Source organism: Hibiscus syriacus, unplaced genomic scaffold (assembly GCF_006381635.1).
Source record: "Hibiscus syriacus cultivar Baekdansim isolate YM2019G1 unplaced genomic scaffold, ASM638163v2 tig00009674_pilon, whole genome shotgun sequence".
In the NCBI taxonomy this organism is placed as follows: Eukaryota; Viridiplantae; Streptophyta; class Magnoliopsida; order Malvales; family Malvaceae; genus Hibiscus; species Hibiscus syriacus.
The window spans coordinates 51478-76664 of record NW_024062200.1 but is presented as its reverse complement, the minus strand read 5'-3'; the positions used below and the strand labels follow the sequence as shown (position 1 = coordinate 76664).

At 33.3% G+C, this 25187-nt stretch overlaps 1 protein-coding gene and 1 pseudogene across 1 annotated transcript; one reads left to right on the top strand and one right to left on the bottom strand.

Annotated features, from left to right (window-relative positions):
• The window catches only part of LOC120203280, an 18096-nt pseudogene extending 5234 nt beyond the window's left edge, over positions 1-12862 (top strand).
• Positions 8885-25187, bottom strand: LOC120203278 (origin of replication complex subunit 3-like). The gene is made up of 19 exons (XM_039203601.1): positions 25112-25187; positions 24742-24945; positions 24485-24659; positions 24147-24316; positions 23921-24048; positions 23094-23367; positions 22882-22959; positions 22384-22460; positions 22187-22277; positions 21407-21588; positions 20343-20412; positions 19294-19379; positions 18462-18551; positions 18006-18081; positions 17658-17785; positions 16839-17012; positions 16297-16419; positions 11952-11955; positions 8885-8896 (listed from the first exon to the last, which is right to left on the bottom strand). Exons 1-17 carry the CDS (start codon positions 25181-25183, stop codon positions 16314-16316), a joined length of 2181 nt encoding a protein of 726 aa, XP_039059532.1. The 5' UTR covers positions 25184-25187; the 3' UTR covers positions 8885-8896; positions 11952-11955; positions 16297-16313.

The following is a 25187-nucleotide window of genomic DNA, read 5'->3' as shown; positions in this document are numbered from 1 at the left end:
AAAAAAATGGGTTGATCAGATATCTCGATTTCTTACCTGATTTGCGTCTTACCAAAGATATGTCAGATTCGGGAGTCGGTTGCAGTCAAGGAAGGATTAGCACCCTTGAACTGCCCTTTCAATACTAATTTAATTTCTAGTTGTCTTAATTAAGAAAATTTGAAAGTTAAATTGAAAGATAAAAGTTCGATCTAAATTATTTACCTCCGATCGATTAAAAAGTATCCTTAAAATGTCAGAAAGATGCTAGATTTGTAAAATAAAAAAACTGAATTAATCAAAAGAAAAGATGAAGGTTAAATTATGATAATTTAAACATAACAGTAAAAACATACATGCATGATGAAAATAAATGGAAATGAAGTTAACAAGTTGAGAAATAAAAATAAATAGAACAACCACAAACCCCACATATTGAAAACACAAAGTGAGAAAAAGATGACGCAAAGAAAAATGTCAATTTAAAAATAAAGAAAGGAAAAAATGATAATTGCAAGATTAAGCATAAGCAAAGACCAAAGTTAAATTAAAAAAATAATAATAATAAAATAAAAAATAAAGATAAAAATAAATAGATAAATAAATAGGAACGTCGGATTAAAATTCATAAAATATAATAAACTAAAAAATAATTAAATAAAACATTAATTAACTAAAACGGACCAAATTTTAAAAATAAAATAAAAGGAGTGATGAAAATAAAGAGAAAACAGTAATTAAAAACTAAATTCAAGGTGCAAAATGGGTTTTAAAAATAGTTTAGGGACTACTCATCAATTAAACCTTACCCGCGAGAAAACACGTGGATCCCGTAGAGGATCCGAGCGGGTTTTCGGGTCACTATAAAAGCTAATAATCCCAAACAATTTTCACTTTCCCTTCCTTTCTCCAACCCGATCAAAACCAAAACCCAACAAATTCTCTGGGTGTTCTTCATGTTCTTCGTGAAACGAAGAACACTCAACCCCAAACTCAGTTTCCGACCGACCACCGTTCATCGGTTGTGAGGCCAAAAAAATAGATTTTTCGAAAGCTTTATTCACCCTTATTTAAAAAATGCCCTTAGTTTTTAAAAACAAGCCTCGGGGATGGCTAGATCTGAGAAAGATCCTTCGAAAACCCTCCCCCTTTGTTCATCGGCCTTTCGAACAAAAAAGAGAAAAACGAAACAAGAACCCAAAAAACCGAGGCTAACCACGCATCAAGAACCAAGAAAGGTAAAAAAAGATACCTTTTTTGTATTTCCTTTCGGAAATTACAAGGATTTTGCTTTGATTTTTCCCATGTTTACAAGTACATTTCTAATTTATCTTTTTCTCTTGTTTTTGTAGGGATTTATAGGATTAAGAGTCCCTGTTTTTCGTCTAATTTAAAGTCCTAGTTAGATTAGGTTGTTGAGATCGTTGGTTTAGTCTTTCGAAAATGGTCTCCCACTAGGGGATAATACCTTCGAAACTGGCCGAAAAAGTATGGGTTATGGTCGAATCCCCCTTGTTTGGCGGCTGCGTGATTTGGGTTTGTTAGAAACCCTAAAACTGACCCTATTATAGACCATTGGATCACATCTTGATCCAACGGTAGAGACGCTGGCGACTGGTTAAAGGGAAGGTTAGGGTTTTGAAACCCTAACTAATTCAAGTTGATGATTGGGTCGGTTCGGGTCTGGTTCCAGGATCCAAGTCTACTACTATTTAACCAATGTTGGTGGGCTACTGGGTTTGAATGTTGGTCTTCGGGTTTGGGTCTGACACAAAACCAAACAACATTAATAAATGTCATAAATACAAATATATATATATATATATATATATATATAATACTATATAATATACGCATATTAATATAAATACAATGTATATAATGTATGCACACTATATAATGTAAGTAACATCATAAATATGCAATATGTATACACCATATAATATACGTATATCATATACTATAAATAAGTCACATAATAAATATGAATAAATCATGTAATATCAAACGAAAATGAGTGTCTACATTTATCATTTGAATATAAACTTTTAAAGTTATAATAGGATTTTATTTTTATTAGTTTTAAAGTTTAAAATTTTTATTAAAAATTAAGTAAATATTCAAAATTTCTAAAAAAATCAATTAATTTATCTTTTCTACTCTATTATCATTAACTTATTAAACGATGATACCAAATTGGATGACTTTTTCTGGACTCCATGGTAACCATTTCCCCAAGCTCTCTTTCTGTCATCAGTCCATATTTCGAGCACGATGAATGTTAGAAATTTAAATATTTAATATCAAATAATTAAAAGTTATTTTTAAACAAATATTATTTATTTTATATTAATAAAAAAAAACTCTCGATGAATGTTAGAAATTTAAATATTTAATATCAAATAATTAAAAGTTATTTTTAAACAAATATTATTTATTTTATATTAATAAAAAAAACTCTCTTTCTGTCTCTACCGAATGAAAGCGAGTTCAGGGAAATTCCTGTATTTCTGCAATGAAATTAAAATTTTAAAAACCATGCAGATCTTTGCTGTTGAAGAAAACTGCTGCTAACAATGACCACGGTTAATGTCAATGCTCCACAAGTGACCAACAATGGAGGTGGAAGCAAACCCTTCAAAATCCTCATCGGTTATGATCCGCATGAAGATGAAGCATATGAGGTCTGTCGCCATTCTATCCTGAAACACACTTCCATTCCTGTCGAGATCACACCCATTATTCAATCTGAACTCAGATAGAAAGGCCTTTATTGGCGCCAAAGGAATGAGTTCGAGAGCACCGAGTTCTCCTTCTCACGGTTCCTAACACCCTACTTGGCGAATTACCAAGGCTGGGCAATGTTTGTTGACTGTGATTTCCTTTATTTGGCTGACATCGACGAGTTAAAGGAGTTGATCGATGAAAAATATGCTGTCATGTGTGTTTATCACGATTATTCCCCGAGAGAGAAAACGAAAAATGTATGGTGCTGTGCAGACTGTTTATCCCAGGAAAAAATTGGTCCTCCGTGGTGATGTATAATTGTTGTCGTCCAAAGAACAAAGCGTGCACCAGAGGTTGTGAACAACCAAACTGGTGCTTTCCTTCACAGGTTCCAGTGGCTTGAAGATGGCGAAATCGGATCGTTCCCGTTCGTTTGGAATTTCCTCGAGGGGCATAACAAGGTCGATAAGAATGACCCGAAAACGACTCCGAAAGCCATACATTATACTCGTGGAGGACCCTGGTTTGAGGCTTGGAAGAATTGTGAGTTTGTTGATCTTTGGCTGAAGCATTTGGGTGACTACACCAAGGAAAAGAAATCAAATGCGAGTTAATTGAAATCCCAACATGATTCAGGTATTTTCTAGTATCTGTTTAATTAGAAGGCCTATCAATTGTTGTTGTATTATTGTTAGGGTAAACTACATCAAATACTATCGAACTTTAGGCATCGTATACTTTATATCATATAACTTCCAATTTTGTCAATTATAGCATTGAACTTTGATTTTCATTTCAATTATACCACAGTACCGTTAGATCGTTAACATCACAAGATTTGCACATCCTCCAATGGGAAGGCTATCTCGTCTATTTCTCCTTTATATGAGAAATATTCCCCCTTTCTAATGTTATCAAATCGAATATAAATAAACTATCGATAATCGCATAAAATACATTATAAAAAAACATGCATTGCATCGTTTGAATAAAAACAAATTAATTAGCACTAAAAAATAAATTCGATTTATTTCAAGTTCACATTTCGTTTGAATGTCTATCGGATCGCACTACTTCGACCAAATAGTGCTTTTCACACCCATTCTACAAATAAGTGCTCTTGAAAGTGGATTCGAGTATAAAAGGCACTAAAAATTAGCAAAATAAAGAAGCCTCTTGTAGCTTTTTTTTGGGGAAAATATCAAATCTAAAGAAACAAAATATTTGTGTGTATGTATATATATAAATATAAGGGTTGTAAGACATTAAATATATACATATACTAATATATTGTATCCTTAATATCTAATGTGTATGAAAACAACTATGTAAGATACAAAGCATTCGTACACAAACAAATAAATACATAATAATACACATGCATATATATATATAGTACTAAAGAAAAGAAAACTCAAAATATATCATACAATAATTTCAAGGATTAAAAAAATAAAAACAGAACGATGAGGATTAAGTGGATAATAAGCCCTGAACATTAAGTACTAGGATAATGACTAAAATGGACATAATGCTACGTTTGAAACCTAAAACCTAAAGTACATAATCTTTTAGGCAGATAAAGAATGACTAGAATGAACTAAAGCACAAATCAGGACTCTAAACAAAGTAATTACCCAAAACATGTTAATGAACAAATAGTGGTCAATATGAAATGTAAATAAATATGGAATCCAAAATGAAACAAACATAATCCATTAAATGATAACGAAAATGAAAATTATACAAAATCAGCAACCAAAAATCTAAACACTTAAACAAATAAAATACTAAACAAATAGGACTAAAACGAAACATAAAACAGTAAAGAGCTCGAAATGGAAAGATAAAATTTCATCAAGTGACCGAAACGTAAATATTACAAAGATGGAACCCTCCCTGCGTGATTAACCTATGCACTAAACGCATGACTTTTCCCATTCTACACGACATCGTTTCATGTGTGGATTATAAGACCAAACTAAGCCCGAAAATCCCAATCAGTTCTCATATTTGCCTAACCCTAAAATAATTATAATATTCTCTCCCTCTCTACTTCTTTCTCGCCACCAAGAAATAAACTAAAGAGCTCCGGCCACCGCATGTAGGTGGCCACGAGGAGTGAACAACTCTGAAAGATTCCCCCTCTTCACTCCTCTTCTTTGCCTCTCTCTAAGACCTAAAAACCAAACCCCAAAACCAAATCTAGAAAATGAGACATTTACCTTCGGAGATGGGCTTCCCCAGTTTCAGTGAGGCTACTGACGGTCGAGTCTCCCTAAAAGGTATGTTGGTTCTCTCTGGTTCGAATTTTTTTTTCTTTTCTCTTTTATTTCGGTTCGAACCTCTCTATTTTTTCTTTTTTGTTCGAATGGTTGCTCTTTTTTCCAATTGCCTTTTCTCTCTTCCTTTTGAAAAATGGTTGCATGTCCCTTTTAGGTGTCCTTCGGGGGTAAATCATAACATCTATAGGTAGGGGATAATTTTTCGAATTTATTGAGATTTTAGGTGTTATTTTAATGGGATTTTGATATGATTTGATTCTTCTCTTATTTGGGTTGATTTTCTAATTGATTTGGTATTTGGTTCATTGTTTGGTCGACTTTGGTGACGGTGGCAGCTCGAGGAATCACCGACGGTAGCTCACGTGGCAAAGAAGCCAAAGGGTGGGGCGTGTGTATCACATGCGCCGATCAGATGCTGATCCAATCTGGCGACGACAGTAGTTGTTTCACTTAATTAGGGTTAAAAATCCTAGTTTTTTGGGACCGATCGAACGAATGACGATTGGTGGTAGCTGAAAACTAAGATAAGAACCCTAATGGGTTTGGGTTGAGTGTTAGGTTTGAACCGGGTCACCCGAGTGGGCTGAGGGATCTCCATTGGGCTTGGGTTGATTGTAATCAGCTCAACTTGTATTTTGGGTTCCATTTGGGCTGTTTGGGCTTTGTAATTTAGGCCTGGAAAAATGAAATAAAAATATTAATAATAATAAAAGTAAATAATAATAATAATAATAATAATAATAATAATAACAAAAGTAGAACTTGAACAAAAATGGATGTCAATAGCTACCTCTCTTTGCACATTCTTGTGTTAACAAGAATAAGGCAAAGACAACAAGACATTAAGTTTTTGTCATGTTCTCCATTTCGTTTTAAAACTTGATATCAAAGACGACGTTGCTCATCCGCGATGAAGAGTTATGGACGTTTTTAGGTAAAATTGGAGATAACACGGTTCCTACGTGATGAGAAAATATGTTTATCTAATGGTGACGTTGCTCCTACGTGATGAGGAGATCTGGTTGGCGGATGACATTGTTCCTATGTGATGAGGATGTCTAGCCATCTTTAAGGATAAATTGGAGATAACATGGTTCCTACGTGATGAGCAAGTATGGTTATCTAAGGATGAAGCTGCTCCTATGTGATGAGGAGATCGGGTCGACGGATAACATTGTTCTTACGTGATGAGGATGTCTAGCCATCTTTAGGGATAATGTAGATAACACGGTTCCTACGTGATGAGGAAGTATAGTTATCTAAGGATGACGCTGCTCCTACGTGATGAGGAGATCAGGTCCGTTGATGACATTGTTCTTACATGATAAGGACGTCTAGCCATCTTTAGGGATAATGTAGATAACACTCGGTTCCTACATGATGAGGAAGTCTAGTTATCTAAGGATGACGCTGCTCCTACGTTATGAGTAGATTGGGTCGGTGGATGACATTGTTCCTACGTGATGAGGACGTCTAGCCATCTTTAGGGATTATGTAGATAACACGGTTCCTAGGTGATGAGGAAATCTGGCTATCTAAGGACGACGTTGCTCCTACGTGATGAGGAGATCTAGTCGGTGGATGACATTGTTCCTATGTGATGAGGACGTCTAGCCATCTTTAGGGATAATTTGTTTAAAGAAAATAATCTCAAAGTTTTTATGTTTCAAGAGAAATTGTCTCAAGAGAGACAAAATTTGTTTCAAGATAAACGATCTCAATATTTTTTATGTTTCAAGAGAAACTGTCTCAAGGGAGACAAAACTTGTTTCAAGAGAAACAATCTCTAAGGTTTTATGTTTCAAGATAAACAATTTCCAAATTTGTGTTTCGAAGGAAAACTGTCTCAAGGGAGATGAAATGTTTTTTAAGAAAAACAATCTCAAGTGAGATCAACTTTGTTTCAAGTTAAACAAATTCAAAATTTGCATCTCAAGGGAAAATTGTCTCAAGTAAGACGAAATTTGTTTTTAGGATAACTATCTCATGTAAGATCAATTTTGTTTCAAAAATTTCAAAATTTTTGGGAAAATATCTCAAGCGAGACGAAGGTAATCTATCTCATGAAGATGCCTTTATATGTCTAGAAGAATTTATCATGTCATCACAAAGTCTTCAACTTGACAATTAGTGAAGCAAACACCGAATTGCCAAGTACCCAATCAATGTCATGGTTTGAATGTAATCTATTCATAAAGACAGGGCTTTTGAGTTTCCTCTATAACTAATTGCTTTAGCGGAATAAATCAACTTTATTGTATACATACATAATTATGTTATGGTTATACGGATGTGTTGGGACCGTCGGCTCAGTGGAAACAAAAACACGATGGTCTCACCAGCGATCCAAGTTTGCAAAACCTAAATCGGGAGGAAATGATGCGAATATTTACAATGGGTTCCTTGATCAACAGCAAATACAAAAGCTACTATTGGTGATCACGAACATTTCGAATCGTAAGCCTCCATGAAAACACGTCTAAACCTCTATTTAGTTAACCCGATTGAGAGCAAAATTTTCTTTTCCCAAAATCAGTTTTGAGAAAAACGGCTTATAGACCTTACATCACTTGAATATATCAGTTACCCTAACCTCTTAGGGATTTTAATTTATTTCAAATTAATAAAAATATTATTTAATTAATTCAAATTAAATATACATCAAATACTTATAATCTAAATTACAATCATTAATGTTTATTTAAAATATTATTTAATTATTTCGAATTAAATATCAATTAAAAGAGTTGTAATCAAAATTACATTCATTTAATGTTTACTTACTATATTCGGGATAATTAAAATCATATTTATATCAAATATACATATATTAACTCTAGATATATTTTAGTAACATACAACAAATTGTACATCTTTTCTCATTTCAATCCTAGGGTGTGACCCTGTAGGTTCTTGTAACGTTAGTAGTAATTATTAGAACAATTCTAATATTACATACAATGAGTGACATCGAACAATATATCATTGTCACCTAAGTTACAAGAAATTATGATTCGACATATCATCTTCGTGATTAACTCTATTATGTATTACATTATTTTGTCCTTTATATCTAGAATAGGCACAAGTCTTGGAATAGTCACACTTGTATAGCCCATTTATTGTTTCTTGATATCTAGAGTAGGCTATAATTAACGAATAATTTGTGATATCTCATATCAACTTATTCAAGCACAGTCATGCATTTCTAGTCTCACTCAATCAAGTGGCCTGTGATATGTTTCTTATTATGTAGGAAGGACAAATTTTATCTCAATCATACACACCCCACTACATATATCGGGATATATTCAATAACAGTCTTTATAGTGCAACCAGTTACGGAGCATGTTTAACTGTATCAAAACATACAACAATATATGTTGGGATGACATTGATCTCAATCCTGATGATCATACATATAGTCATCACCATAAGCAATGTTATGACCGTTACATAATAATCCAATACATATGCTCATGATGGGTCAATCCAATACATTGTTCTCTAGCAATATATTCATGTATCAATTCTGACATCTCTATGTCAATGACAACTCGTTGTTATTAATCAATAAGATGTTAGTTTTAAGCGTATTATTATTGTCTATGCCCATAATAATACTTGACTATGGATCTTTTAATATTATTATTATATGGACTTTATTATCTTTCAGTTTACGTTAAACACAGACATATAACAGAAAATAATAGTGGTAATGCCTTTATTCAATAAAATTGGTAAATAAATGTATTATTACAATCATCATATGATTGGTCTTTGGGTATACTCTAACAGGATTCAATTTCTTAAGCTCGTCAAGAAGAACCTGTTATAGTCTAGGTGTTTGTTGAAGGTTAGAAAATATAATCGTTAGAGTTCAATTCCCAAACAACTTACCTAAACTAGATTCACCTACTCGACCATTCCATCTGTGAAGATCATGATCATCATTGAACATCATCAACAGAAGTAGAAACAAATTAGCTTTGCAATCTCATGTACCAATGCCCTATTTTGTCCTCTCCTGACACATACCTGAATGTCAGGTCCTTTGATTATCTCTTCGTAGTAATAGAAGAGTAGTTTGGTCCCTACAAGAGAAGGATATGTATTTTGGTGTATCGTCTGGAGTAAAATTAGGGGTTTTTATTTTGCAGGGGCTCAATATTTTTATTTGTCAAAGATTTACAACCTCAATTATTAAAGTGCTTTTAATTTAGTTGATATTCAAATAATTTCAAGATTAAAATTTGCTCATTGCTCATTATGTTAGAAGGAAGTTTTTTTTATTAAAAAGGTTCGAATGTCAAACGACTTGCAAACATTCAAACATAGGAAGAAAAACAAGTTCAAACAAGATGAAATGCTTTTGATGAGAGTGCATCAAAAATCTTAATGGATGCCACAGCCTACTCCTGATCACAATATCCCATTACACATCGAATATCAATGCCTCTGAATTAATCAGATATTGGACCTTGCGCTTCAATGCCCCACAATTCTCAATGGTGTGCCCTGAGCTTCCAATATGGTAACTGCATATGGTGTTAACATCATGACCTTCAGGATATGGGGCCTCTCTTGGTTTGGATTGAAATGGAGTCACAAGGTTCTTCTCAACTAGCGTTGGGAGCAATTCCTCGTATGTCATTGGAATTGGATTGAGTCTTTTCATGGAACACCTTATGAGGTTTGGTCCCTTGATTAACTAGATAAGATCCCACTATGTTAATCTTAGCTCCTTTCTCAATGTCAATACTGTTAGTGCCTCTTATCCTGCCACTCTTGATAGCTCTTTCAATTATTTCTCCACACATGATGATGTCATAGAAACTCTTAGTAGCAGCTCCTATCATATGGTTAATATATGGAGATTTTAATGTGTCGATGAATAAAGTGATGAACTCTCTTTCAATCATTGGTGGATGCACTTAAGATGCAACATCCCTCCATCATTATGCATCTTGTCGGAATCTCTCATCACTCTTCATCTCCATATTTTGTAGTATTACTCGATTAGGGGTCATATCAGTCATGTGTTTGCATTGACCCAAAAAGGCACGAGTCAAATCCTTCCAAGAGTGGATTTGAGTATGACCCAATTGATTATACCACTTAGAAGCGGGTCCAACCAAACTATCTTGAAAGCAATGGATCAGCATTTAATCATTGTTGTGTATCTAGTCATCCTTCGAATAAACATCGTGAGATGGGTAATATAGCAACTGGTTCCATTATACTTTTCAAAATTGGACATTTTGAATTTAAACGGGAACACCAAGTCAGGAACTAAGACTAGTTCTCTTGCATCCATTTCATTATGAGAGTTTTATCCTCTCATTCCCTTGAATGTCTCTCAACACCACTTTTTTAAGTTCTCAGGGATCTCATTCTTGGTTTTTTTTCTTCTCATCAGGAGTGTACATGTTGTGATTAGTAGGATTATCCCCAGGATCTAACACAGTTGCACGAGTTTTAGTGGCGGAGAATCCTAATTGGTGGCTTGGGAGTCTATCGGGTGAAATGAGTAGTTATGAACTAGTTTGTTCCTTCACACATTCAGAGATTTCCATGGTTGATTAAATCTTCTCTTTGACTATTTCTTGGTTGAACCCAATCAATTTTGCTACAATTTGGTCAACTAGGTTGTCTTGGTTTTGCAAGATGAGATCCACAGTGGCCTTTTGTGCTTGCTCCATTTTAGTTTCCTAATCTATTTGCATACTTTGCAAATTCTCTTCCAGTTCTTTCTTCAGTTTCTCAAATTTTGCATCCATTCTCAGTATTGTATGAATGAAGTTGCATAGTTAGAAACACCTCCTCTGAGTCCTCCATGATATAAACCCATGTATCCATGATTAATGAATGTAAAAAAATTACCTATATGAATGTCATGCAGAATGCAAAGATGCAAATGCAGATACAAAAAATGTTGACCCCAACGATGAATATCGTAGAATAATTTTCACCAGAGATAAAAGCCTTCACATTACAAGATAGTCCATTTTATAGACATGTTTTCGCTTAGATATTGATTCTGAAATGGGTCGGTGCTTCATCTCGGATCTTCATCCTTGAAAATGATGCCCCTCAAATGCTCTGTAACCTAACTCAGTTAATGCCCCTACGATGCTGAAATCAGTGTGTTATTCTTTTGTAATTAGAGATGGAATGATCGTAGACAAACTCTTCTACTAGATTACTCCTTGGATCAATAGATCATCTTTCCAGTCTCGAATGTTGCACGATCTTCGAGCAAGTCTCCTTCTACTCTTTGAACTTCTTTTAGCCCTTGATGCATGTCTGCGTACGCAACTGCTTGATTGAAAAAAATTTCCTCTCCTTATGAAATTTTTCTCCTGAATATCCCTTTGCGGATCAACACTTTCGTATTATGTTATGTTGATGAAATACAATGCAAAGAAAGACGAAAAATGACACAAACAAAAGAAAATAACTAAGTTAGTACGGGCAAGATATTCAATAAAATTAAAAGATGCTATATAAAAATAAATACAACACCTACCCAATATGGTATCTAACCAAGCATGCTTTCATTAGAGAAAAATCCTACCCGGACATGCTTTCTGCCCAAAATTAAAGCAAAAGATAAAGGTTCTCATATTTGCCTAACCCTAAAATAATAATAATGCTCTCTCCCTCTCTACTTCATTCCCGCCACCGAGAAATAAACTAAAGCGCTCCGGCCACCACATGTAGGTGGCCACGGGGAGTGACCAACTTCGAAAGATTCCCCATCTTCACTCCTCTTCTCTGCCTCTCTCTAAAGACCCAAAAATCGAACCCCCAAAACCAAATCTAGAAAATGAGACTTTTACCTTCGGAGATGGGTTTCCCTAGTTCTGATGAGGCTACTGACGGTCGAGTCTCCCTAAAAGGTATGCTGGTTTTCTCTTGTTCGAAAGTTTTTTCTTTTCTCTTTTTTTGGGATCAAACCTCTCTGTTTTTTCTTTTTGTTTGAATGGTTGATCTTTTTTCCCGAATGCCTCTTCTCCCTTCCTTTTGAAAAATGGTTGCATGTCCCTTTTAGGGCATCCTTCGGGGGTAAATCATAACATCTATAGGTAGGGGAAAATTTTTCGGATTTATCAAGATTTTAGGTGTTATTTTAATGGGATTTTGATATGATTTAATTCTTCTCTGATTTGAGTTGATTTTCTAATTGATTTGGTATTTGGTTCACTGTTTGGCCGACTTTCGTGACGACGGCGGCTCGAGGACTCACCGGCGGTAGCTCATGTGACAAGGAAGCCAAAGGGTGGGCCAAGTGTATCACACGTGCCGATCAGAGGCCGGTCCAATCTGGCGGTGACAATAGCTGCTTCACTCAATTAAGGTTAAAAACCCTAGTTTTTTGGGAGATCTTGACCATTGATCTTCACTCGATGGTGGCGGTTGGAAGCTAAGATAGGAACCCTAATGGGTCTGGGTTGAGTGTTGGGCCTGAACCGAGTCACCCAAGTGGGCTAAGGGATCTCCATTGGGCTTGGGTTGATTGTAATCGGGTTTGTTTATATTTTGGGTTCCATTTGGGCTATTTGGGCTTTGTAATTTAGGTCTACAAAAATGTAATAACAACATTAATAATAATAAAAGTAAAAATAATAATAATAATAATAATAATAATAACAAAAGTAGAACCCGGACAAAAACGGGTGTCTACACAGAGTTCAGTGATATAATTGATAAAATCAAAAGATCAATGGTCTAAACAATACAACACCTAAAGTTCAATGATATTTGGTGTAGTTTGCCCTTATTGATATCATCATCATTTCTAGATACTGAATTCGTATTGTGAAACCTAAATCTTTGTATGCTACAGGGAGGAGGAGATTTTCTCTATGATAGTCTATCCATAAGTGTTTGCAAGCTATATATCAATGCCTACTGGATATATATATAAAATTTTCAATTATTTATTTATTCATCTCACCAGGGATGTGATCCCTTGGCATGTCATGTTGTATCATTAAGGATTACATGTTGTCTGGATTTTTCATTTTTTATTTAATATTTGAGTTTGAGTTATTTCTGACTATTTTTTATGGTAACAAGATATGACGAGAGGGTTTTCTCTAATTTCTCTTTTCTAATAAGGTGGTCTCAATTGCTAAATTAATGAATGTAATCTTTTTGATGGTTAGTTTTGATATTTGTTTATGTATAACATGTTAGGTGATGGTAGTATAGACGGTGAGAAAGAAAGAGGTTAAATTAGAGATTTGTGGTTTATCTCTTATGTGTATGTCTCAGTTGCCAACATTCTAGAATACGTTCGCTTGTTGAGGCTAATTTGGGGTTTTGTAATCACATTTCATAGAGTTGCAAAGGAATTTTTTTTTTCTGTTGTTCTTTCGGTTTTAAGGCTTCATCTTGATTAATTCGGACCGACTCACGTCACACACTTAGCTTTGATGGATGAGTCTCCCAACAAGAATTTTCTGCTACGCAAGGTCTCGAACCAACCCTTTTTAAAGAGATCTATGATATTGTCTCTAACAATTCATTTCAACGCTTATGATAATCTTCATAACTTCTAGAGTAATCATCTTCCATAAAATTATGGAGGAATTGGCTTTAATTATATTTTATGAATGAAAGAAAGAAATTTATGCATTATTTTTTTTTTGTCATAATTTGGTCGAATGATAGGTATGAACTTTTGTTGTTAAAATATTCTTATCAATAAGAAAATATGTGTCTCAGTATGAAAATAGAAATATGGTCGTTAAGATTTCATGTGAATCACAACCAATTGATCCAGTCATTGTGAAAGAAAAGCGAGTGTTTATTCCCCAAGTCAATGAGTTGTAAAAGCAAGTTCAATAACACCTATATAATAATCAAAGTGATCTTATGCCTGGTTCTTATCAATCAAAAGTTTTTGGTCGATCGTTGTGATAGATAACTTCGCGAATTTTACAAATCTAATGTCCCGATGTGATCTTGTCATTTCGATGGTTGATTCCATCAGTGATGTTCTTTGTGTGTGTTCTAAATCTAGAGCGATATAATAGATCCTTTCATTATTTTGATAGGTAAAAGTAACTATAAATGTTAACGAAAATGTTCGATTGATTAAATTTTTAATTATAAGAGTTCAATTAAAAAAACGGATTGAATATTTAAATTTTCGTATGGGATCAACGAATCAAATCAGTCGGATTGAATTTTTTACACACTCCTAAATATAAATGGCACAATTACCGTGACTGGCGGGTGCGTGTATCCTGCTGTTGAGCAGATGATACGCTACAAAACCAAAAACAAGAAAACATCTGATGAGAGAATTAAGTCAGAGAAATTTTGGGCTTTAGACAATCGGGTGTTTCCAATCCCATGGGAATGAGTTTCTTATAGCCCCTGATCGTAAAGCTTGTCAACCAACCAAACGAATTAACAAAATTTGTTGACCCAAACCAATTCCATGACACCTCAGCGAGAAACGGATATCAATTCCTTGACAAGCTATTACAATCTTCTATACAAGACGTTGACATCAGATGACTAATCAAAGTTGAATCACACAAAAATATGAATCGTCCTTCAAAGGTGACCGCCTTAATTAACGTATAATATACGTTAGTGTTGTGCACGAAAACAAATTAAGTAGGAAAAAAATTGTTGTTATTCATTAAAGTTTTGAGTTCGAGCAACATAAATACTATAGGGTGTAAGCATTTAATATCAAATAGTTGAAAATTATATTAGAATAAATATTTTTTGTACTTACCCCGATTAATACATAAATAAATAAAAATATGTTAGTGTTCTTCTCACATATATATTAGGACCACGTAATCATGAATAAACCTAGGAAGAAGATTAGAAATAATTGTCCCTAAAATTTTCAAATTTTCATATATTTTAAATTTGTATTTTTTTCATAATTGGATTTTACCCTTTAAAATTTTATAAATTTGTCACATCCTAAAATTTTAAAAATTCGTTACTTAATGTAAAATTTTGTGACTGACGTTGAGCACAATGTTTTTCCCATTGATCGTGCAATCTCCAGCCTCCTAATACTGTCTTAGCTAGTTAATTCAGGATTTTCCTCTTCTAGCAAAAAAAAAAGTAATTAAGGTGATGTTAGACTACGTCGAATTTTGACATAGGTACATTATATTTGAGAATGGACCTTGTCTTTATGCCTTGCTTGTACCAGCAGTGCAAGAGATTATTTGGCATGGCTAAGGTTTTATTTTTTGATTTGATGGAGGGTTTCTTTTTTTAACTATAATAATAATTTAAAACAATTACCAAAATAAAATAATTAATTAAATATGTTAAATAATATTAAATTCTATTTTTCATAATTTCTGTCTTAAAAATCAATTTTTTATTTACATTTAAACTATTTTTTAACTCGACAGAAATTATTTTTGAAAAATATGTATTTAAAAACGAAATCATCATTCATCATTTTAAGTCATGCATGAACCATTAATTTAAAAGTTTTTATGAGATCATACATTAGAGTGTGAGATGTTGGTCTATTATATATAAATTTTGAATTAATTCACGAGATAATTTTAGAGTTATCACTACCATATGAAATATTGTGATTCTTCCGCATGAAATTAATAAATTTCTCTTTTTAAAAAATAATAAATTCTCAAAATATTAAATTATGATGCAACCATATAATTGATTCTTAAATTACAAATGTTGTCAATAAATTCATGTGATAATTTTTTAATTTATCACTGCCTTGTGGCAATACGATTTAGCCTGTGACATTAGTAAGTTTTTTAAGAGAAAATATGTTTTTAAAAAAATTGAATAAAATATTAATATTTTTATTTTCTCATTATATATTAAATAATCAACTTTAAAACTTTATTCAATTATCACATGCCAAAAGATAAAAAATATGTTCTAGGAAGTAAGAGTCTCAAAAACCAATAAACTAAAAATTTATAACAAAGTGCAATCTAAACAATCCAATTTTCTTTTATAAAAGTGGACCATAAAAATATGGTTAGCCGTTACCCATACGAACAGGGATGGACCTAAAAAGGAGTGGGACAGTGTTCCCTAAAAATTTAAATTCTTATATCTTATAAAATTTTAGAGTTAACCTATTTTCCAACTTATAGAAAACACAGAAAATATCTCATTTCTTTCCAACTTAAAATTTTATAAGTTCGTCCCCTCTAACATGAAATAATGCAGGTAGAAGATATAGGATATCTCAATGTTACAAATTTAGAGAATACATTTAAGAAAATTAATTTTACAATTCGGTCATCTTTTTCAAAGAAAGAAAACTTACCTACATGTAGGAATGTGTTAGAGGCCAAAGGCCACCCTTTGAGCAAAATCAGGTCGTCTTTTACTGGGCATTCGAAGAAGCCCTGTTATTTGGAGCTCTGTTACAGCCCTGCAAAACCGTGCTCTATAGCAAAACAATGGTCAAGGTCTCTCAAATGCTATCTTTAACTTGTTAGAAAATAGTTTTTCCAAGTCTTGTTTCATGCATTTGGAAAATCATATCATGTTTACATGTGCAAAACATGGATAAAAATGACAGATAAGAAGATGAAGTTAAGGAAAATGGAAACTAAGTGCATTAATTACAGAAGATGGAATGCATTTGCTGGACCTGATATAATATAACATGTCTATGAATATGAGATCGTGATGGACCAGGAAGTTACATTTCCTGCATTCACAAGTGATCATGATAAAACAGAAATCACTTTTCCAATCAATGATGCTCACCCTAAATGCATCAATGCAATTTTTATATCAGTGAATAGTCTGCAATGCAAGGTAAAGAAAATAAATGCACAAGACTAGTACAGAAAAGGATACTGTATGGAAGCTTCACTCTGGTTTTCTGATTCTTTTGTGCCTTTTCTTTTCTTTGGTAATGGGGATTGCCTTGATTTCTTTTTACTGTTACTTGGGCAGACAACTATTGATTTGAATGATTGGTACCAGTCGTGGAGATTAATAAGATCGCCATGCTCTTGAGCAAGTTTATACCTAACACCAGCATTACAAATGTTTCAACAAAGTCACTCTATGTCACTGCATACATAACTCCAAAACTAGCCAAGCATGTAGAAACTATAAAATTGAAGTAATTGATATGATTATATATAGAAGCATGTCCAATTTCTCATTGAGAAATTGAATTAGAAAAGGGAAGGAAGGGTATCAATCATAGAAGCGGTGAGCCGGAACAAGCATAGAACTAACTATTTTTTATAAACGCTGGTGAGAATTTAAAATCTATCACTCATCACTTCATTAGGGAGACTAAAGAAAAATTCCTGAAATTCATTGATACGTAAAATGCTTAAAATTCCATCAATTACAACATTAAAGGAACCAAGAGAAAAAGGAGAAAAGAGATCCAGCCACCTTGTAAATTATCCCAAATAAGATGCTGTATTGATAAAATGAGCAGGTCATCAATCTAGTCTCAAATGTATGGATAGATGAGCCAAAAGGATAAAACCTAAATCCAATTCGCTCGATAACTTGCAAATTGTGAAATTGGGTAGGACTTGAGATGGCAGCCATTAAAAATCCGGGGATCAAAAGTATGATTACAAATAGATGGTGGTTACCATTTAAGTTATATGAGCACTCTCTCTGATAACTGAAAATGCAAAAAATACTTACATAATGGACGTATCATGCATCGATGGTAATAGGCCACTGCTGCCTTGAGTACAGCAACTGCAGCAGAGGAGTTTCTGGAATTCAAGAAGATCAACTTGAATCCTTCTTCTAGGGTCCCCGATTAGAGCCTAATACAAAATCAAAATGAAAACAATAAATTTTATAACCCAATAACTTCTAAAGTGGAATGAAAGTTAAGCTTCATCCAAAACAGTCAACAAGGAAAATGAGAAGTTAAGATTTGGTTATCAAATTTACAACAGCCAGGAATGTGTTAAGCAACATTCTTTGCAGATCTAGAAAAGCTTGCTTCAACATATTCAAATGCAAATTAAACCTCATGCTCACCAGTCGAAGCTTGTCAACATCTTTAAAACAGAAAATTTCATGAAAAGGTATGCACTCAATCGGACACATATAATCCCTGTTTCACACAGAATTACAGGTCAGTAATTTAGAAACAGTTAAATAGCAAGAGACTATAATGGTTTTTATTGCACTATGCCAAATATGCCAAGGATATATAACCGGTTTTATCTAAAATGCAAATAAGTAGCCAGTACCCTAAAACAGAGTGCATACCCTAAGTAAGATATATATAAAATTTCTATAATAAATAATAATGCAAATACTAATAACGTGGCCGCAGCCAATTGCTTATCAAATAACATGCACACTTTTTCATCCGTAGATAAAATGTATAGATGCACAGCAATATCAATTCCATCAAGTGCAACGGATAGAGAAATAAAATGGACAAACCAAAACAGCAAAGAATAGGAATATAAAAATGGATGACCATACCTAACCATACACTCTATCAGTTTAGCAGCTTTATCAATTAATGATTCCGAGTCCTTCACAATATTCAATTGGATTCGAGATGCATGTCTCCTGTTAAAGCGGTGAAAGTAAAGCAGTAAGCAATCAGGAAAAGATGGCAATTTTATTCAATTGGATTTGAGATGCATGTCTCCGGTCAAAGCAGTGAAAGAAAAGCAGTAAGCAATCAGGAAAGGATGGCAATAGTTAGAATATATTTAGGCATTATTTTAACTAGTAACAATTGATTCTGAAGAAAACAGCTATTACAAGTTTGCAGCTACTGAACTTACGAAGAGAACAATCATTTCTTGTGAGAAAATTAACATCGAATTTGATAAATATTGCTATTTTTTACAAGCTACACAGGTATCACTGTATCAGCATCTCATAATCTCTATGTTTTTTTTTTCTTTTATTAGACAGAGAGAACATTTAATAGTAAGCAAACAAAACTAATAACGGAATGTACAGTACAAGCCTGTATCGAAAGATATTTTAAGTGATAAAAGTTTAGCAAGATAGCCTAAACCAAAATGTGCATCTAGAAAATAGTTTACCATATGATACATTGTAAATTCTTTCTAAAAAGAAACCATATGGTTTCAGGTAAAGATGGTAAATCTTCAAGACTAGTGATGATCAAAAAACGAAAGATATAAAATAAAAATAAAAACTAGACCTCAAGGCGGCATATATACATTCATAAGACAGTCAAAAGAAATTTCAATCCCAAGCTTATCATAAGAAGCGATTAATTTTCCAAATAAACAGGTATTACTTATTTTCTGAAGCAGATGAAAACAGTAATTACTTGGGTGTTACAGTCAAATCTTTCTTTGAGCTCTTTCCATCGTCTACTTTTAGTAAAGACAATAACTCCTTCACCTTGTCATTTATCTATTACAAGAAACAAACAACTCAATGTCATCTGAACTGCATGGTGAAAAGGAAAGCTCAAGCAATTATGTAAAACAATAAAGAAACAAAAAAAAGTAAAAATTAAACAGATAACATAATAAAGTAGCCAGAAGACCATTTAACCCCCCCAACCATAAACAGCTATGGCGTGATAATCATGTTACGCTTCACATTTCTTCTAATCCAGTCTTTCATTAACGAATGAAACACATTGAGGTTGATTCTGATTTTATTTGCGAAAAAATCCAACAAGGTTTGATCACTACTGGTTATGTGAAAACTGGAGAACTAGGAGATATTTTCAGACTCTTAACAAAATCCAGATTGATTAACCATGTAACAAGCTGGGCATGATTAATATATATGCTCTAACTTAAAGGGGAGTGTTACAGAATTATAAGCTAAATATTAGAATTCGTATATATTGTATTTAATATATGATACTATGTAATTAATGTAGGAGAGTACTTTACATATTATATGACCTTTATACTTGTATATATACCCATGATGTTGATGAATAAACATAGATATACATTGGAAATATAATTTTGCATACAAAATAAGACAACCTAATTTAATTTAGATGTAAATTTGAAAATTACACTGGTAGCATTCTAAGATATCTTGATAAACATCTTTCTACAAAAGCTTAGAAGAGAAAAGTTGAGCCTCTTATACTTCTATGGATGCAAGATAAAAAGAGCAAATAAAACTTTATTATCTACAGCTAACAGAGCCAAACACTTTGATTTATAACATAGTTATGTCACTGTTATAAGCAAATACCAAGTCATAAATCACTTTTTCTTTAGAAAGACAAATCATGTTAATATTACTATAAGCAAGCATTTGAAGAATTAACTACTCTTTTAGGAATGTATCAACGAATAGAGATATAGTTGTTATCTACATAGATCAATGCTTCATGCAGTGTCATACCTCAACAACGTCAACAGTTAGGTTGTCCCATATCTTTAGCAATTCACCAAGTTGTGAGGTGGAAAGATCCCTAAAATTTAAACTTCAGTACAATGAATAAATGAAATGTGAAAACTGCTACCAAGGAATCAACAGCAAGAAAATTTTGAGCGTATTTCCATATTTACATTATACCTGATCAACAAAATAAGGAAAAAGACTAAATATGAAGACTTATTTTCCAAATTTTTTTAAACTGGAAATTTGTTATAAATCGGTTTCCTTCTTAAATACATAGGGAAACCATGTTTTCCAGTTTCCAAAATTAGTTAACTTTCTTATTAATCTTATCTAGAGTTTAAGTAGAAATAGAACAACCAAAATGATTTTACAAAAGTAAATGAACTGGAATCTTGTGTCCACTCGAAAGAAGTGAAAAAAGGCTATGGGTTAGGACACAACTTCCAGTCGAGATTAAGGAAAATACATCTATTTCTCATACAAGACATGAAAATACAGTTGATGCTTATACAATAGCACCAAGGTACTATTAAATTGAACTAATATATTAGCAAAAGGAAAAAGGAAAAATGAGGTTGAAACTTTTTTTTTATAGGAATAGGATGCCTCGTTAAAAACCTCCCTCTTATTGATTCTCTGCCGTTAGGCTGGAACCCATTAGCGGAAGGAGGAAAAGTGTGCATCAATTTATTAAAGAAAAATCAGTTTACAAAAGACACAACAACACTATTACAAAACAAAAGACTAAAAACTTAACACTCCTACAGAAAACAAAAGATTTAAAACACTCCTAAACCAACTCCCCTCTAATACAAACGAACCAACCAAAACAGCAACAACAATCACCCAATTCTCCCCTTAACTTTTTGGGAACTAGCCACATATTTAGATGGTAGAAACTAGAACCAAGAACTAGACACACATTTAGATGGTGGAAACTAGAACCAAACTTAATTAAACTGAGCATTTAGAAACATTTTTAGCCATGTTCCCCGTAGAAAACCTACAGTAGCATGTGTAAGGGCAACTACAACTGAAGATCATTATAAGAATTTGAAACATACCTCACCAAACGAACTGCCTCCCAGAGAACACCTCCCTTAATTCGACTAGGAGTTATAACAGGATCTTTCTCAAATTTCATGTAAGTATCAGATTCTCTTTGGTTCTGTGAAATAGGATCAATTGTCTCGCAGAATAAATCCAGCAGTCTGACTTTTTCACCCTTTCCAGTTACATACAGGCACTACAATTATGATATATCAAGAAAGAAAAAAGGTATTAGTTGTACAATACTACCGTTTAACCAAATCAAAGGATGAACCCAATCAAAATTGTATTACAAGGAAGAACAAGGTGGAATCATAAAGCCAAGCATGGTTTTTTAAAGCAGGGCAGCAACTCTAAACTTCAACTCAAAAAATTATTAATTTACCCCAAAATTAAGTCCTTTATTATTGGTGAAAATAAGGGAAAAGGCCAAGAATGCAATTAACTAGGCATAACCTTCAATATGATATGCCAATGGCTTCAACATAATGCCAATTTTTTACATCTTTGATCTGACCAATTGCCTTGATCAAAATCAAGTAGATTTTGTTTTAAGCTTCGTATGGTTAGATTAATTAATAATGAATTGAAAATACATGCTTGTACTAACATTTTAACACCAATCATATCATCAGCTAAAGTCCAGTTGCTTTGCAAGCAATGCCACACAAAGTGAACAACAAAACAAAGGATTTTCTTCGTACAATTTGGAGGAAAAAAAATCTTTCCTTAAATTGTTAGAACTATCACAATTCATGTCATAACATCAAGGAACAGGAGAAGCTAAGTCTCACCAAAACCACAGCTCTCCACTGATTTTGTAATCTCTTCAATTCGGAAAAAGCATTGGCCAAGCTTGCACTGGTCTGTTTGTTCACTCTCACCCTACTTGCAGATTTGGAAACTCATCAGAGAATTACTTCCCTATTCAACAATATTTACATAAACAAGAAATGCAATCAAAAGTAACATTGCTGGTATTTGAAAATACCTCTGACATGATGGGAGGTCAAAAACATGCCTCCACATTACTTCTGATGATAATCCATACTGCCCAATTTCTAACACCTATAACAACAAAATAGAAGAGCAATAAAGCCTTTGATTCATATATTTAAACCAAAGTTTAAAAAAAATCTTTTAAACCAGAAAGTAGTGCAACATCAGTTTTAAGTTTGACTGCATGTAAGAACCTTGAATAATAAAAGTAGTAACAAACCTCCAACTACAAGCCATTAATGCTTAATTTATAAACTGAATTGAAATCACTTTAAAAAAACGTACTCCAAATTCTTAAAAGAGTATAATGGCCAAAGAACTAGATAATGTGCAAATCTGAACACTTGGGTATATGGTTATTCATAAAGACAACAAATAATAAGGATAAAATACACCTAGTAAGAGATTAGAGAAAATTCAAGAATTAACAATGCATTATTGTCGAAAAGGCACAAGATGAAGCCTGGTCAGAGAATATGTAGAAACTAACCGAGTTATCTTCTTCAAGAACAAAATCGTGCAAAATGGCACTCAGGGGCTCCATGTAGAAATGTTGAGTACATGCTATCTGAAAAAATCTCCTTAAAACATAATGTCAGCAACAATGCAATTATGTTCATATGTCACAAGAAATTAGCAGCGGCACTGAAAAAATTGTAAAAATAATGGACTTTTATATTTATGCTAAAAAGTGTTACCAACCTTTAAAGCTCTAATAAAAGATGTTAGAGTTCCATCCTGGCTTAGAAAGTAATTTCTCATAAAAACTGCTACCTTGTGGCCAATATTGAACCCAGAACAAGGCTTCACAAGAACAGCCTCAACAATTGCATCCATTCTCTCAGCTGGGGTTCCCAAGGTGAACTCAAAGGGACACAAGCACCGTAAAGCATTTGAAGGAAGCATATTTCTTGGGGCATCAAGAGTTGTTGCAACACCCATTATTAGAATAACGGGTATCTTGATAGCCCATTCACTGATCAAAAACAGAAAGGCAAGTTCAATAAGGTAGCAACGAACTTCAAACTTTATGACATTAATGCTTAATTTGTAGACAGAACAGGGACCATTTCAAAAAAAAAAACAGCAGTACTTCAAATCCTTAAAAGAGTATGATAGCCAAAGAACTAGATAATGTGCAAATCTGAGCACCAGAGTATATGCTTATTCATGATGAGATGAGTGTGCTTTGATTGTTACTAGTAGTACATTTTGCTTCCAAAAGAAATTTAGAAAATGAGTTCGGATATAAAAGCAAATGATAATGAGAGATGTTAGGTACATATTTCGATATAAAAGCAAGAAAGTAACTTGATATTAGTCAAAAGGCTCTTAATCCTAGAACTCATAACAAGCAACACTTAAACTAGCAGATAAATAGTAAGGTGTACTTACACCTAGTGTCAAAAGTATGAAGAACAAAGAAAACTCTGGTTTCATAAAGAAACATAATGTAGTATCATAAGACTCATCCTAATCAAAAGGAGAACCAGAGTAGATAAGCAAATGATAAAGAGAGAGTTTAGGACCTTAACATAAGGATGAAATCAGATAGGACAGACCCACAGCAACGCTCAATGTCATCAATAATCACAACCACTGGATTATTGTAGTTTTCTTCTCTATACCATGATGCTAAGATTGATATGTCAGCTGGCTGTTCAAACAAAAAGGGAAATAAGGAACAAGCTCAAGCTACAAAGCCTTGCAAGTAAGTTCTTGTCTAACAGTCAGAAAGCAGTTACCAGTACTTACATCCAAAGTAGACTTTAAAAACTGTCTTAATAAACTTCTTAGGCAACCACCAACTCCATTTTTGGCAGTAAAGTCAAGTGAGGAAAGGTTAGCAACATGGCATCCTTGATATTTCAAGTGTTTTCCAAGCTCTTCAAATGTCAGTAAATCATCAACAAACTCCATATTCTCTGCCAACCATAATACACTATAAAGAATTTTTCTTGCAAAGGGCAAATATTTATACCATGCACAGTGCACCCAACAACATAAACCAAAGAATTTTAGCAGCATTAGAAAAGGTAAGGACAATTAGTCCAACTAAACATTAAACTAAAAGTAGGAAATATAAAACTTACTAGTGAGAACAAGCCCGGTAAATAGCCTTTTAGAATTAGCATCAGTTATAACAGGAAATGATTGAGTAGCTTCAGGGAAATCGGGAGTCCCAAGTGATCTTATTGTGTTGAAAGATTGATGCACCCAAGTTTGTATTTCGTTAAACACATTAGTATTAATATCTCTCAAAACATCCTGCAATTAAAGCTACGCAATTTTGAAAAGGAAAAATGAAAGTAGAAGAAAGAGAACAAAAAACTAGGATTGTTTTACCTACTTTAATAGTTGATTCAATTTTTGACCAAACAAATTCAAAGGCTTCCATTCTCAAGTTCATGTTTTCGTTTTCCTTTTCGTCTTCAAGACTGGAGGAATCCTTGGGTGATGCTGGAGACAAATCAATCCTCCTTTTTGTTCTTCCTGTTCCTGATGATTTTCTATCCGATTTCCTCGACGAACCTTTTTGAAGAACAAAAAACGGCTGCCATGTTTTTTTTTGGACGTTGAAAATGTAATTAATAAACAAAATCTCAACCTCTTCAAAGTTAACTAAATTCGTATTTTTTGACGGTCAAATACATGCAATGCATTTTTTTAAATGAAGAAACGAAAAAAATAAATAATAAAAACAAGCACAGGATAGGAACCTGGAGATTATTTTCAGTGAAGGCCTCATCAATTGTTGAAGGAAGCGAATCATCAGTTGGAGAGGGAGCCATTGAT